This window comes from Falco punctatus, assembly GCF_963210335.1.
Source record: "Falco punctatus genome assembly, chromosome: 4".
NCBI classification, from domain to species: domain Eukaryota; kingdom Metazoa; phylum Chordata; class Aves; order Falconiformes; family Falconidae; genus Falco; species Falco punctatus.
The window spans coordinates 14,288,585-14,303,218 of NC_137583.1; the positions used below are offsets into that span (position 1 = coordinate 14,288,585).

General features: G+C 45.2%; 1 protein-coding gene across 10 annotated transcripts in view; it reads left to right on the top strand.

The window, feature by feature from the left end:
* The first annotated feature begins 960 nt into the window (after positions 1-960).
* The window catches only part of PXK (PX domain containing serine/threonine kinase like), a 36,938-nt gene continuing 23,264 nt past the window's right edge, over positions 961-14,634 (top strand). For 8 of the 10 annotated variants that reach the window (XM_080382897.1, XM_080382899.1, XM_080382901.1 and 5 more), the window contains exons 1-3: positions 961-1,206; positions 11,483-11,533; positions 12,199-12,246. In XM_080382897.1, coding sequence (XP_080239023.1) covers positions 1,105-1,206; positions 11,483-11,533; positions 12,199-12,246 — 201 coding nt within the window. In that variant the 5' untranslated portion in view covers positions 961-1,104. Of the gene's footprint in view, positions 1,207-1,474; positions 1,974-2,557; positions 2,577-11,482; positions 11,534-12,198; positions 12,247-14,634 lie in introns of those variants that run through there. The other 2 variants (XM_080382906.1, XM_080382898.1) reach the window with 2 other exon arrangements.

Genomic DNA, 14,634 nt, shown 5'->3' on the forward strand with positions numbered 1-14,634 from the left:
TATCCTTTTCCCTTTCCCCATCCCTTTCCCTTTCCCCATCCCTTTCCCCATCCATTTCCCTTTCCCCATCCCTTCCCCATCCCTTTCCCATCCCTTTCCCTTTCCCCATCCCTTCCCCATCCCTTCCCCTTTCCCCATCCCTTCCCCTTTCCCCATCCCTTCCCCTTTCCCCATCCCTTCCCCATCCCTTCCCCATCCTTTCCCCATCCCTTTCCCTTTCCCCATCCCTTCCCCATCCCTTTCCCTTTCCCCATCCCTTCCCCATCCCTTTCCCTTTCCCCATCCCTTTCCCCATCCCCTTCCCTTTCCCCCTTCCCTTTCCCTTTCCCCCTTCCCCTTCCCTTTCCCCCTTCCCCTTCCCACCCAGGAGCACTGCCTACCCGCCGAACAAAGCGCAGCTCCTCCCCTGCTGCCCGGTCCCCGCCCGCCCGGGCGGCAGCTGCTCCCGCCGTGGCTGCTGGGGAGGAGGCTGGGGCTGCCGGCCGGGGGGGGTCCCGGTACCGGGTGGGAACGGGGCGCAGCCGGGGCCGTTCGGCAGGTCCCCGGACGCCGGGGGGTGCGGAGGGTTCTCTGCGCCGCTGCAGTGGGAGTTGCGCTGTGGAGCCCAGTCTGACAGTTTGAAACATGCGGTTTGCAACACCACCACCCCAAAAAAGAGAAAAAACAAACCACCACCAAAACCCCTTAAAATCTGCAAATTGAGACGCTACCGGCTGCTGCTCCGCAGTGCCGCTGTGTGCACTTTACGATGTTTTAGCTCCCCGCTCCCCGCGGTGGGGGGCAGCAGGCGCGCCCGCCCTCCTAAGCCGCCCCCCTACCCCCCCCGCAGCGGTGCCCCGGGGCCGGCCCCCCCAGCCCGTGCGGGCGCGCCCCGGGCCCGGCCCCGCCGCGGGGTGGGGGAGCCGCCGGGCCGGGCCTGCCCCGAGCAGCCGCGCGTGCGGGCGGCGGGCGCGGCGCGGCGCCCCCTGGCGGTCGGCGGCGGTCGGTCGGTCGGCGGCGCTAAGGCCCGGCGGCGCGGCGGTGCCGTGTTGACAGCGGCGGCCGCGCCGGGAGCAGCCCCGGGAAGCAGGTTGCCGGCGCCGGGTTCCCGCTCCCCGCCCCGGGATGGCCTTCATGGAGAAGCCGCCGGCCGGCAAGGTGCTGCTGGACGACACGGTGCCGCTGACAGCGCAGATCGAGGCGAGCCAGAGCCTGCACTCCCACACGGTGAGCCGGGCAGGCCGGGCCGCGGCGGGCGGCGGGAGCGGCCGGTGCCGGGGCGGGGGGGAGCCGCGTGCCGGGGGGCGCAGGGCGGGAGGCGCCCGGGGGCCGCGGGGCCGCAGCGAGGCCGGGGCAGCGGGAGGCGCGGAGGGCGCCGGGGCGGGCGGGGGCCGTGCGGGGACCGGGGGCGGCTGGCGCGGCGGCAGGGCGGGGGGCGAGGGCGAGGCGGGGAGCCAGGCGGCGGGGCCGGGCCCTCAGCAGCCGCCCGGGCCACCCCTCCGGCGGGGATGCGGCTGCGCCGCCGGCGCCCGGCCTCCCGCAGCAGCCGGGGGTGCGCGGCCCCGCTGCTCCCGCCCGCGGCGGGGTGGCCCGCAGCCTGCCCGGGGGGCGGCGGGGCGGCCTGGGGCCCGCGCCCAGCCAGGCCTGGCGCCGTCCCGCCCGGCAGCCTCGGTGATTCCCGTTCGCCGGGTCTGTCACGGCGCTGGGGGCCGAGGGGCTCTGGCCGCCCCGGCTCGGCAGCTGCGGGGAAGTTCCGTCTTGCGCCGGCCGCGGCCGCCCGGGTCCCGCTGCGCCCTGCGCGGGGCCGCACCGCCGCGGGGGCACCGGGGGCACGGCCGTGCTGCGGGCGGCGGCGCGGGACCCGCCGGGCTTGTGGCACCGGTTAATCCCTCTGGGATGCCCGGGGCACACGCACGCTGCCGCCGTAAGAACTGCGGCGACAGTCCCAGTTTCATCATCTCCTGTTTGCAGTGATTTTCCGCTTTAGAAACCAGGTGTGTTTATGGTGTGAGCCGGGGGGAGACCTGCCTGGCCTTCCTGATTCCCGCTGTGGCCCAGAGCGGGGATGCTGGGCTAAAGAGGAGGCCAGAGGCGGCTCAGCAGCAGGTACGCCAGCAGGAAGCCTGTTGGGAATGGGGAGCAGGGTTCCTGCTGCCCCCTCCACGCTCCGGTTCCCGCGGCGTGGATCCCTCTTCCCGCATCCTCGCATCTGGTGAATACCCTTAACCCCAAATAACGATAATTGTAGGCTTGCCACAGCATATACAACTAATCTGTAAACTGTTCTTATTAAATACTTTTCCTATAAGTAATCCACGCTTAAGAAGTGTGTTTTGTGTGAGGAACTCGCCTTAACTGGTGTTCCAGCCTTCCGAACACAAGCTGTGTATGAGAAATTGTCCAGAAGATCTTGTGAACCTGTCAGGCAATGGCTCTCTCAACTGTTGCACCTCCTCTTCAAAATAAAATTAATGAGGTTTATTTTCTGGCAAGCCTGGTACTTTTCACCTGTTACAGTAGCTGAGGGGCGCGTGTGCCAAGTCCAGTGAGCAGTTGTACAACTCCGAACACTCCCCAGTTTGCAGCCCAGCTCACAGGTCTGTTCTTGTTGCATCGTGCCTTACCACACTTTTTTGCTAGTGGAAATGACAATAGCTTTTTGCCTTTTTTTCTTTGGTTTGCGTGATTCTTGTTAGAGTAAAAAAAAAAAAAAGTCACAAAATTCTTGTAGAACAAGCACTTGGAAGTAGTTTCTCGAACCAGACTCTGTGTGTGTGTGTTGTCTTGTCTGGGTGAGTGTGATAGCAAATGTTGCTCCCCCTGCTCTGTCTTTCATCTCTGTATACTGTTACTAATGGGTGTTCAGAAAAAATTCTCTACTGATTTGTTCTGATCTTTGGTTAATAAGAGAACGCTGGAGCACTGTGCCTTTTGATTTAAAATCTGTCTCTAAGATATATCTATTAGTAATTGTTTGTTTTACTGCAGAAGCCCTGTTGATAGTTGAAAGATGGCTCGAAGCGCGCGTAGCACAGATGGTTTATATAGAGGCGGTGTGGGATAAGAAAATACAGGAAGCCGTAACAGAGACTTGGTTTCTTATTTGACGCAGACTGGATATTTTGTCATTTTGGATGCTTTATCTTATGTCCCTGGTATCTGAATAATTTGTTTATTGGTGGGTGATGCTGTCCCTGATTTCAACTTTCCTTTTATTTGGCTGAAATAAGCCACACAAATAGATCTGTGTGTTTGAAGAGGTGCCTAAATGGAGCCCCCCTAAGAAATAAGGGTTGAATTGCTTTTGGTGGGGAGTTAAGACTGGGTTTTACTTTGTTATATTATAGATGTGAAGAAGTAGGTTGTCATTAACTGAACGCTTTTTTGCATTTGTTCCTCATTCCACCTCAAAGCATTATCTTCAAAAGCTGTAGATCTATACAGTTCTTCATCCCAAAACTAATGTGAGGAGAACTAGGTCTCCACATGTTAGACTTGTTCTAAAGCTGAAATACAAAGGCATTCATGAATGAATTTTCTATTCCTTTGTCAGCAGTATGTATTAAGATTTTATAATGCTGCTTACTGTTGCAAGAATTGCTTTAAACTTGCATTTATAATTCTTTTTCCTCTACATCATTGCTTATAAAAGCACTCACATGAAGATGATTTAGGCCCAGGTTAGGTGCAACTTTAACATGGCAGCTGAACTAGTAATAATGTCAGCCTCCCGTGGGTGCTGAAAATAGCCAGTCTTCTGAACAACCAGCTAGGGAAAAAGCGAAGAATTTTAGGAAAAGCTCTGTAGACACAGTGAAATACCACTCAGAAGACCAAAGCTTGTGTCAAATGAATAGTTTGCTTGTCTGTTGTTCAAAGCAGCTTCTGTTAATTTCAATTTACTACAACAGTCTGGGTAAGTGTAAAGTTAATTGAAGTAAAGTAAATTGAATTGCGGGCTGTACTCGGCAGAGGCTGAGTTTCTGTTTCCTGGGGATGAAGGTGCAACCGAAAAAAAACAAAACCGAAAGCAAACCCCGAAACTACTACATACCTAACTGAATTCTCCAGAAACCCAGGAAAGGAGAAAGCTAGTATTTAAAATGTACTTTTGAGGGTTTACAGTTCTTGCTTAGTAAGCACATGTCAACCCCCGAGCAAATGTGGGTTTTAGGTTGTTAGGAAATCAACTGCAAAGTTTTCTGACATGCTCACAAGCTCTTCATGTTTCTTTCAAGTCAGAAGAGCTCAGACGTTCTTACTTGAGTTAGTACATCTCAGCTGGTACATACTCTCCGTGCTTTTCTGTTGCAACCAAGAAATTGTCAGCTGAGGTTTTCTTTCTGTGTGTTTATTTCCATTGATAATTGAAGGTGAGAATGGTGCCTTTCCATTTTTACAAAAGTTGTTTCCCCAGTTAAGTGTGTTACAAGCAGTCTTTGAGTTTTGTTGGAACGCACACTTACTGCACTATAGAATTACTCATATGCATTTATGGAGTCCTTTTCATTTTGAAAGCCAAATAAATTTGTGTTGCAGGCGCATTCCAGTGGTACCTCACTTCATAGCTTTGAAATTACATGAGCAAACCCTGTCAGCTTCATTTTGTCTCTTGCTATATGATTCAATCGCTAGCACTCGGTAGGAAGAGAAACTGTTTAACTTCCAGGAGTGTGCTGGGCACCCTTTTCACAGGCATGGTTCAGTGCTCTTGGTAGGTGTGTGTACCAACCCTTTTGCAGAAAATGAAGTTGTTTTGTTGCCATCGCATTCCTTGAATGATAGGAGCAGAATTGCATCCATTATATTAAGCCATTTGCAGGTGTCTCATCTCAATGCCAAATGTGTTCTGACAACCGAGGCATTTTCAGCACTAAAGCTTTAACAAATTTTTGGCTATTCAACTTGCTTCATAGTATATTCATCTGTATATTCCCTATTTAAAAGTGGCTTTCTTTCTAAGCATTAAAATAGGGTGCTATTTTCTTCCACAATAATCTAGACATATTCCTTAATAAGAATCGCACATCTGTATGTACAAGCTTTAGAGCACTTTACAGCAGTAAAACCACTAGCAAGTTATACATACATTTGCGAACATTCCTTAATTCTTTATCTGAAGTGATTTCCTTTTGCATGCATTTCATGTTGAAATTGAAGTAGTGAAACGGCCAATTTTGCTACAGTACATTGTTATCTTAAAGGCATTTGGAAATGAACAGCTGAAATAAATCCCTCTTGTAACATACTTTCAGAGTTTTTCATTTTCCTTAAGCAATGATGAATGTTGACACATAGCTGTTAGATTAGAAAAATATTGAAAAAGCATTTGTATTTTTCCTATATTGTGCTGTGATACAAAAATGGAGCCATATGTTTCTAGAACTGGAGGATTTATGTTAAAAGCTTGTAAAAGACTTTGCACATCTGCTTTATAAGGAATTAAATCTCTGCAAGGTTGCCTTAAAAAGAAGTGATAAAGTTACTTTTAGAGGTGCTTTAGATAGGGAACTATCAGAGTTCACTTGTTGAGGTTTTGGAAATGCAGTTTCTCCACTGGAATTAGTAAGTAAGCTTGACTGCCTCACACCTCTGCCTCCCGCCCCCCAGCTTGAGCTCAGAAAAGATAGTGGTTTCATCACACCTTATTTCAGATATCCCAACCTTACGGGTTTCCACTGGTGAACTTAGTACGTTAGTATTGTGTTTGTAGCCCTTGAGAAGATTGCAGTGAACATGTTAGTTGCCGTATCATACTGTTGTAAAGCCATTGCCTTAGAGATCTTGCAGTGTAATTAGAATATCTTTATTGGCTACTGAGTATTTCCTGAAAAACACCAAGTATTTTGCTGTTGTGGTGAAGGCCATGGTGACGCTGGGTACTGAAAAGCTGGTATTTCTCTTGTCTCCAGAGCTTTTCTTGTTCAGCAGGTTTCATTACATGTAAATGTGTGTCCTATTTATTTTTCTGCAGTTGTCCTACTTCATAGCTTTCACTTGTCGAGTGGCTTACTTGTTACTACGCCGGTGATACAGTGTGTATGGAGCTGCATATGTGTGTGGAGCTGTATAATGTCCCCAGACAAACACGTGCATTGTTTAAAATGTAGGTGAACGCTGCTGTTGCTGCTTGTACCTCAGATGGGCTTAGTGGCAGGTTGTGTGATAGCAAATAAGTACCGTGCCCTGTAGCGAGGAGGTCCCTGGGTCTGAGCAGCTTTCCTGATTTGGTTGCTACTTTTCACATGGGAGATTTTCTAAATAAACACTTAAAAGAGCTTCTTACTAGAAATTGTTCCAATCCAGCCTACTTAAGCAGGGATTGTATTCATCCTTAATTAGGCTTTCCTCTCTTTAATGCTTATAAAATAAAGCCCTTTCAAACTTTTAGTTGATGTGACCTCAAGGTGACCTGGATCTTTATAATGGTTGGCTTTTCAAGCCTGGTGGATTAAACAGATGTACAGCAGAAATCTGTGGAAGAACAGACTGACTATCCTGAGCCAGAAATTTGAAGACTATTTTCTCGGGAAAACAGAATGTATTACCCAATATTGGTGAGATTCTCTATGGTTTTTTATATGAATCTCTAAATTCACCACTTGTTCTTTCCTGTTTTGTCTCTGCAAAAGCCTGTTTGCTTTCTGTTTCCAAAACTAGGAAAGATGATAAACAGCAATTGTTAAACATTTGGACTTGCTTTGCTGCGTAACTTTCACCTAGGAATGCTAACAAAATTATCTGAGTAGCTCTGAGCTGCTGATGTTCTAACAAGTGTTGCCATACCAGGGAGTAATCTTGGTGAATTTTGGGGGAAAAAACACCTAAATGTTGGCTCTGCATGAAAATGGGTAAGTTCAGGATAACGTTAATCCTAGGCAGTGATTGTGAAACTATTACTGGCAAAGGATTGGAGAAATGCAGCATGGGTGTTGCTGATCCATGTGGATGTTTGGAAAATACTCTTTTCCAGAAACTCTATGCAGCACTCTGTAGCGGTAGGAAGATTTTAGGAGACGACAGTGTGCAACTGGGGGCATGCGGCTTTCCCTGGTCCTGACCTCCTCCTCCTCCTCCTCCCGGCACTGGTTTCTGCTTTCTTGACTAATCAGAGCAGCCAGGGAATGATCCCATAGGTAGCACCACTTTGCTCGGCATCTTTATAGATGTATATTGAACGGCTGCTGGAATATCAAGGTTGTGGTAGGAGCTGGCTTGGCAGGATTGATAGGAAGAGCAGTGGATGTACAAACCTTACCCGGGGGGGGTGGTGGGTTGGAGGGGCTCGGGGGGGGTGCTGTCCTTGGAATGGTTTTACAGCCTGTCTTGGTGGTGGTTCCTGTGTAGTTGATGCCAGTGAGCTTGCTGCCTGTGGGCAAAATCAGTAGCGGGAGGTTGTCTCTCCTTTGCCAAGTGGCAGCTGTTAGGGCTTCTTTGAAGTTGTTTGGTAAACTGAGGCACGGGAAAGATTTTGAGCCATTTGCGTGGGAGTGAAAGATGCCATGGGAATTTCTGCATGAGTGTAGCTGACCTAGATCTAGCTGAGCCTGGTTGTTGATCTCTAAAATCGACGGCAGGCGTGAACTCTGGTAATTGCTCGCCCTTTCTGAAGCCTTTTCCGTTCTGTTTTCCTGTGTTGGAAGATGCAGCGAAACAGCAATGATTCCGTTTCCTACGGGCAGAGTTTCAGTCCCACTATCAAATCTGGATGCCTCAGAAAAAACCTGTTGTAATTCAGATTTTTTTCCCTGGACAAAACAGAATTTGGGAGAGTAATAAAGGCTTTTGCACATTCAGGCCTTCTCCTTGAAGAGTTGAAAGCTCTTCTTTGGTCCTATGGGAAGCGTCTATCAGCGGTGCTAATTATAATCCCAAGACAAGCTTGTTGCCGTGCGGAGGCAATAGGAAGTATCAACTTCTCACTAAAATTCAGCACACTGTGGTCTGCTGTTTACGTGTAGCCATGGCAGATATTAGGAATGGGATTGTATTTCTTGTCCTGGCCTTTCTACTACAGCTGTTCATTGACTTTCGGTCTTGTTATCAACTTTTTTGGGGAAAAAACCCAGAAGACCATTTAGGCTGACAGAGCATGGTGGGGTCTTACCTTTTCCATACAGACAGAACTAACAACCACCTCTGAAGAGTGATGCTCTCTTCTTTCAGGTGATGAACCCCATGACATAAACAGCGAGCCCAATTAGTGCCACAGCAGTACCGGATGGGCAAATGCTTGAGTGTTTGTGGAAAAAATAGTTGTGGCCCAAATATATATATTTTTTTTTCCTTAATATAATCTTACTGTGAGAATGAGCCCTGACTTGTTTACCACTAGGCTCTCCAGAAGAGATGACTGTCGTATTCATCAGAGTGGTTGTATGCAATAAGATGCTTTGATGGTTGTCTAATGAATTTGTGTGTTCTGCCTGCCCGAGAGCATTTTCTTGGGGTACAATAGAAAAGGTTAATTGCTGAATAAAGAGTAAGTGCTACAAGGGATTGAGCAATAACTCTGCTGCTTTCAAAATCCTAGAAAAGATGAATGACTGAACACGGTGAGTCATTAGTGACGTGGTTTTTCAGAGAAATGGCCAATGTTCCATTGCAACTTGCTGAATAAGCAGTTGCCACAATTTTTTGGCTGTCTGTGAAATAGTCTCTTCCTACTTCACAAAATGCAGCAAAGACAGCAAACCAGGAAAAGACACATTAGTGGTGAATCTGGGTTTCCAAGTGTCCCTTTAATTGGTTTCTGCCGCGCAGTTTCCAAACATAATTACACTGGTTGAATTGCAGTCAGCTCTGTGGATTTTTGTTACAGTTTATGAGGATTTGGGCTTCTTGTTTTGCCGAAGAATACCTTAATTATAATTTCAAATGGGCAAGAGAAGAGAATATGGAGGTAGCATGTCAGGCTGACTTTCTGAAAATAGGCACATTAAATCCAACGTAATAGTTATGTATTTTAGTTTGTGACATCTTGGTCTTCTCTCATTTCCATCTAAGCTGCTGGGATATGAATGTTTTAAATCAGTTTGGATTTCATGCTTACTAGTCTTGAATTTGTTCTCAAGGCTAGATGGTTCAAAATTGCTACAGGTATTTGCCATCTGTTGATAATAAAGAATATTTTAAGTGAATTTTAGGAAATGGAATAGCATTTTTGTCTAGGCAGCATTGTGCTTTGGAAAGAAACTTCAGTAAATGAATTCTGGATTAGTTAGGGTTGAACACACAAGGTAGTGCCATCTGATAAGTGCTGCTTTTGCCTCTTGTCTGGAACGGTCACAATTCTTGATTTACGCTTCTTATTTTTCATGGTGGTAAATGTTAAGTGAGAATTTGATTCTATGGAGGGATTCTCTGATATGCCCCGCTTAGTTTGCATCCAGTGTTTATGTTTTTCATTGTACAAGCTTTTCATTTCTTTTCATTTGAAATAAAATTAGTTCTCTGTGGTTCTGAAGGCAACTAAAAAAACCAGAAGGTGCTTCACAGTACCTGAAAGAAGTTACTAATAAATACCTGTTGTGTATTTTGAACTGTGAAGCTGAATTTATAATACTTCATGGATCAAACACTCAATTAATTGAATTACCTAGTCAGTATGCATATGTCTGGTACATGCCAGATAGAGTTACTGTCACAGAATGGACAAATTTGGGATATAAATGCAAGGAGCTGGAAATGCCTTTGTTTATTTGCTGTTATTTCATTATTGTCTATCCCTGATAATTTGGAATGCAGCATTGATGTTAATATCTGAAGAAATTGTGCACAACGCTCTGATCTGTCCCTTTTGTTTATGTGAGACTCCTATTGATGTCAGCAGTTCAACAAAATCAAGTGGTGTTTGAAATTGAAAGATTATTCAGCCCGTGACATAAAATACATTTGCAAGTTTGTACCTGGGTGAACAAAGTCATGCGAGTTGAATAACAAAAGATTTACCCTGTGATGCTCGCTGCACTGCCGGCAGTGACGGGGGGGTAGTCACACATCGCTTGGCGCAAAGGCAAAGAGCTTTTTGCACGTTCCAGCTTAGAAATGCTGTGAGCTGTGGCTTGAATTTGTATTTGGTTTAGAATTTCTGGTTCTCACATTGAATTCTGTAGCCGCAGGTGTGCGGTGTGACTGAGCGCGTTGGGTGAGGCAGCGTGGGGGATTTAGCGGCGCTCTGAGCGTCGGTGGTGGGTCCTGCCAGCCCTGGCCGTGCACTGCAGAGAAGATCAATGTGCTTAAGAGGTGTTGGGGATGTACGCCCCTTCTACGTCAGACTGATACAACTGGAAGGAAAGTGTAAAAGCGTAGGTCCCTGTGTGGCTTCTTCCCCCTCTTCTGACTCTGGGTACTCTCCCACTCTCCTCGGTGTTGGCAGTGGCGTTTTCTCAGGCAGCACCTTACTTTTTGGCTCTCCATTTTCATGTTTTTCAATGTAAATCACGTGGCCAGGGAATTATCTGTCTAATAAGACTTTAATTGCTGCATTTGTAGAGCTCTGTGTATGCAAATGGTAAAGGAAGGATCTGTTACTACACTCAGCCCAGATCAATTTTATTTCCTTGCTAATTTAACAATATCTAGAACAAAGATTACAGGCTTTCCAGGGAAGGGACTTGCCTCCTTCATGATCTTTGAAATGTCAGAAGTATTTTTAGAGCTGTTGTCAAACCTAAAGTAGGGGTAAACAAAAGTGTGGCTTCCTTGAAGTATGTCTGAGCAGGAGTACAAGATACTTGGTATCTATTCTTGTGATAATTAGATAAATTTCAAATAAAGATATTGCTGTATTGACCAGCTATTAATCTATAAATGGTGCAGTGGAGCTTGAAATGAAAAGACTGAAAAGAATTGTGCTTCATGAATTTAGTTGTGGTGAGAAAATTGTTAATTCTTAAAATATGGAAGCGGCTCAACTGAGATTTAGATGTATCTGCATGGTTAATATAGACATAATTAACATGAAGCTTGCATTATAAATGAAGAATTATCATCATGAAAACCTGATACGTTCTAGTTACTCAAGCATACTCCAAAGCTTTTGTGGTAACCTTTCTCGTACAAAAATGACTAGAGGTTGGGCAGCTGTGGGTATTTACTGGCATTTTATTCCATTATGATGGTGGCGGTAATTCCTGGGGGCTACGTGTTAGATATTGGGGGTGAGGTGAGGAGGGGTTTCTTCAGCTGTTGTTGGTAGAGGTGTGCGTTGAGTATGCGCTTGCTATCTTTTTCCTTAATTAAACAAAACCTTTCAGGTGCTTCATAGGTCCGCAAGCTCTTGGACATCCCTTTGTTCTACTCTGTGAAGCAGAAAGAGACAGCTGCTAGTGACAGGTCTGAGTAACCCGGCTCTGACTGTCACCTAGGCGCTTCAAATGTCGATCTGAACTTTCTGTTTCTGAATGTTTCCTAATTGGATAGTGATCACGTTTGGAGAAATACCTAATAACTTTCTTCAGCTCATTAGTTCTCATTTCTAATAACTTTTTCCTTTTATTAGGAATACATAATCCGTGTTCAGAGAGGAGTTTCAGCAGAAAACAGTTGGCAGGTAATGTCTTAAACTGTGGTTCATATAGCCAGGATGCCTTTTTAGGAAGAGTTTGAGAGTTGTCTCTTCCTAGCTTTTTTAATTGGAGCTGGAGAGAGCAATGTTGGTTTGGAATTGAGAACATGAAGTGCCTGAATACTTTTGCTCAAAAACTAAGAGAAAAACAGTATTGCTGCCAGCTACAGAAGCATGTTGTGTGCTGCTATTGTGAATATTCTAGGAAAAATGCCTGTCGTGTTACTACTGTGTGTTGGTATGTCCATAATTTTTAAATCTCAAATGTCAGTTTGCCTTAGTGCTAAAATCAGAGCCTTGCTGGTACGTGACCAGTGACACCTAGAAGTAGTTATGAAGATGACTGTGAGAAGTTGTCGAATCTAATATGCCAAAAATGCTTTGTTTGCAGGCAACTTTGCTCACAAGTATTTTTTTAAGGTGTTTTTTTAATGTTTAGAAACACATTTTTGTTGTGGTCAAGATGTGATTAAAAACTCTTCAATGCTTGCTCTCTGGCAAGATGTCGTAAATCCAGCAGTTGTACAAAATATGATTAAAAAAGAAGAAAAAATGGTAAATGGGAATTACTTTTCTTTGATGAGATTTTGAAGAGTAAAATGCTGATGGAAAAAGTAATGTTTCCTGAACTGTGTCTTTCTTTTTTGCAGATTGTGAGGCGATACAGTGACTTTGACTTGCTTAATAATAGCTTGCAGGTAACTTTCACCCTTGATATATAAATATGAAATGTCATTTAGAATTATATATTTAAAATGGCTTGTGATATTTTTTATGTATTGCAGTGATGAAAAAATACAAATTCACATAGCTGTAAAGAGAAACTGTGACTTGAATGTATACTTTTTTCACTGGGTTTTTTTTTGGTAAAATTTTGCTTTTTGGCATCAGCAGGATCAATTTATATAGAAATGGAGGAAATTGGCAGGTACTGAATCTTTCCCTTCAGTACTGTGACTTGTTCCGGTTTTATGTGTTATTATTTGTTCCTCCTTTGATTCGAAGAAAGCCAAGGCACATACCAACCTTATAAATTCAGCATTGAAGTGCTATGGGTCTCATTATTTATATTCAACTAAAAGCACTACCAGATGCTGCTTATCATGTGATGGTTTTCTGTATCACTGGAAAGTGTTCTTTAGTTAAACACTGCACTTACTGCGTGTTTTCTTTTGCTTTTTAGGACAATTATTTCTTTTTAGTTTGTGTGGGAAAAGGCAGGGTATGTGAGTGTGTTTGGGAAGAGGGGGGAAGCGGCTGTGACTAGCATCTACAGGAGTGAAACCTGTTACTCAAGATTTCCATAGTACTAGGCAAACAAGATGAAAAGGGAATACTGCCACGTGAGGTTACATGTTTGTGACTTGGAAATTTTTTCCCCTGTTAAATGTGTGAACTCAAGAGCTTAATGCTGCTTCACCGCCCCCTCACCCCAGTCAAATTGGCTATCTGCTTGATGAACGTCAGAGCAAAAACATGTAAGGATGTTGAATTGTGTGCTCTGATAGTCTGCTTTAACTGACTCCTATGCTAGAAGGTGAATGGAGGGGGAAAAGGAAAATTAGTCATAATTCAACAGATGCAACATGGTTTCCTTGTGGAATTGTTTTATTGAATGTGCAATAGCATGTAGGAACTTTTATTATGACCTAGAAACCTCTTGTGTGATGTGCTGAATAAATGCAATACAAAGATGATGTCTCCGGAGAAATCCAGGGTTTAAGATTAGGTGGGTGCCCATGGGAACACAAGGAAGTGAGATGGCACTAGTCCTCGCAGTACATGGTGGTCATTGTGGTCTTAACCATAGTCAAGTTTTGATAGACATCACAGGGAAAAGAATTTTGAGAACGTTTTAAAATGAAAAAAAAGTTCACTTTTGCAGCCACCTATAACAAGCTCCTCTTAACCACGGGGAATAGAATGTGTTAAGGCATGAAAAAGCTTTGTTGCCTTCTCATTTCACTTTCAAATGAGGCAGCTTTAGTAGAAAAGGCAACGGACCTTTAAGACTTTAAATTCAGAAATTACAAGTACTGAAAGGTTAGGCCTAGGTGGAGGGTCTAGAAAGTGAAGGTAAATAGGTTATGTATGGTGTAGTACAGAAAGAAAAAGCCTTTGTATATGAGGCAGAGGTGAGTGATAAAAGTGGAGGGTTCAGGAAATAATAATTTCAGCAACAAAATAATAAAATGACAGCAACTTGCAGAGCGGGACAAGGAAGAATTTGAAATGAGAGAGAGATTTTGCAGATAAAAGATACCAAGATCTGGGACAGAAACGTCAGCTGCTTGGATGGCTGGAAAAGATCAAACAATAATCAAGACAGACCTCTGACTTGGACAGGGGGATATGCAGAGGGTGGCTGAATGAACACGCTGTGTGTTCCTGAGCACTTGGTCTCCTTCAGTGAAAACTACTGCTCACCCCCTTGATGTTCGCACTCCTGTTTCTGCTTTCCACAGTCTGGAAAGGCAAAGATGTATCTCTGCTTGGAGAGAGCCTTTTCTGGCTCGTAGAGATTGCTGCCCTGAGAGGTGTGATTCTTCATTATGTGCCCAGCAGACGGTTGGGAAGAGAGCTCTAAGCCTTTATCAGAGACGCACAACTCTGCTGTTGACAAACGCCACCACCATTCTAGTTCGGCGTGCCAGGGCTTGAGAGCCAGCAGACGGTAGCTGACATGAAGCATGTTACAATTGCTCTGTTCTCACACTGTTTTGGAGTTTTTTTAGAAGTTGTGCTTTGTGATGCTGGAGCTGAAGTTTCCCCGTCCATTACGACATGCAACACTCCTCAGTCCTTTCCATCCAGAACTCCAAGCAACAGTATTTCATCACTATATTCAGGTCCCATGACTTGTTTTTAAAGTCTTTAAACTCTGGTCTTGTATATATTAAAATTAGGGTAAACAAACAAACAAACAAACCTCCAAACAAAATACCCCCCACCCCCCAACAGAATAAAGCAATAAGCAGTAAGACAATGCCAAACCCCAGTCTCCTTGCTTCAAAACGAAAATGTTGCTGGAAGAACTTCTGGAGCTTCTTTTGGGTTTTAAACTCCAAGTTCTTCCACTTCTTGTG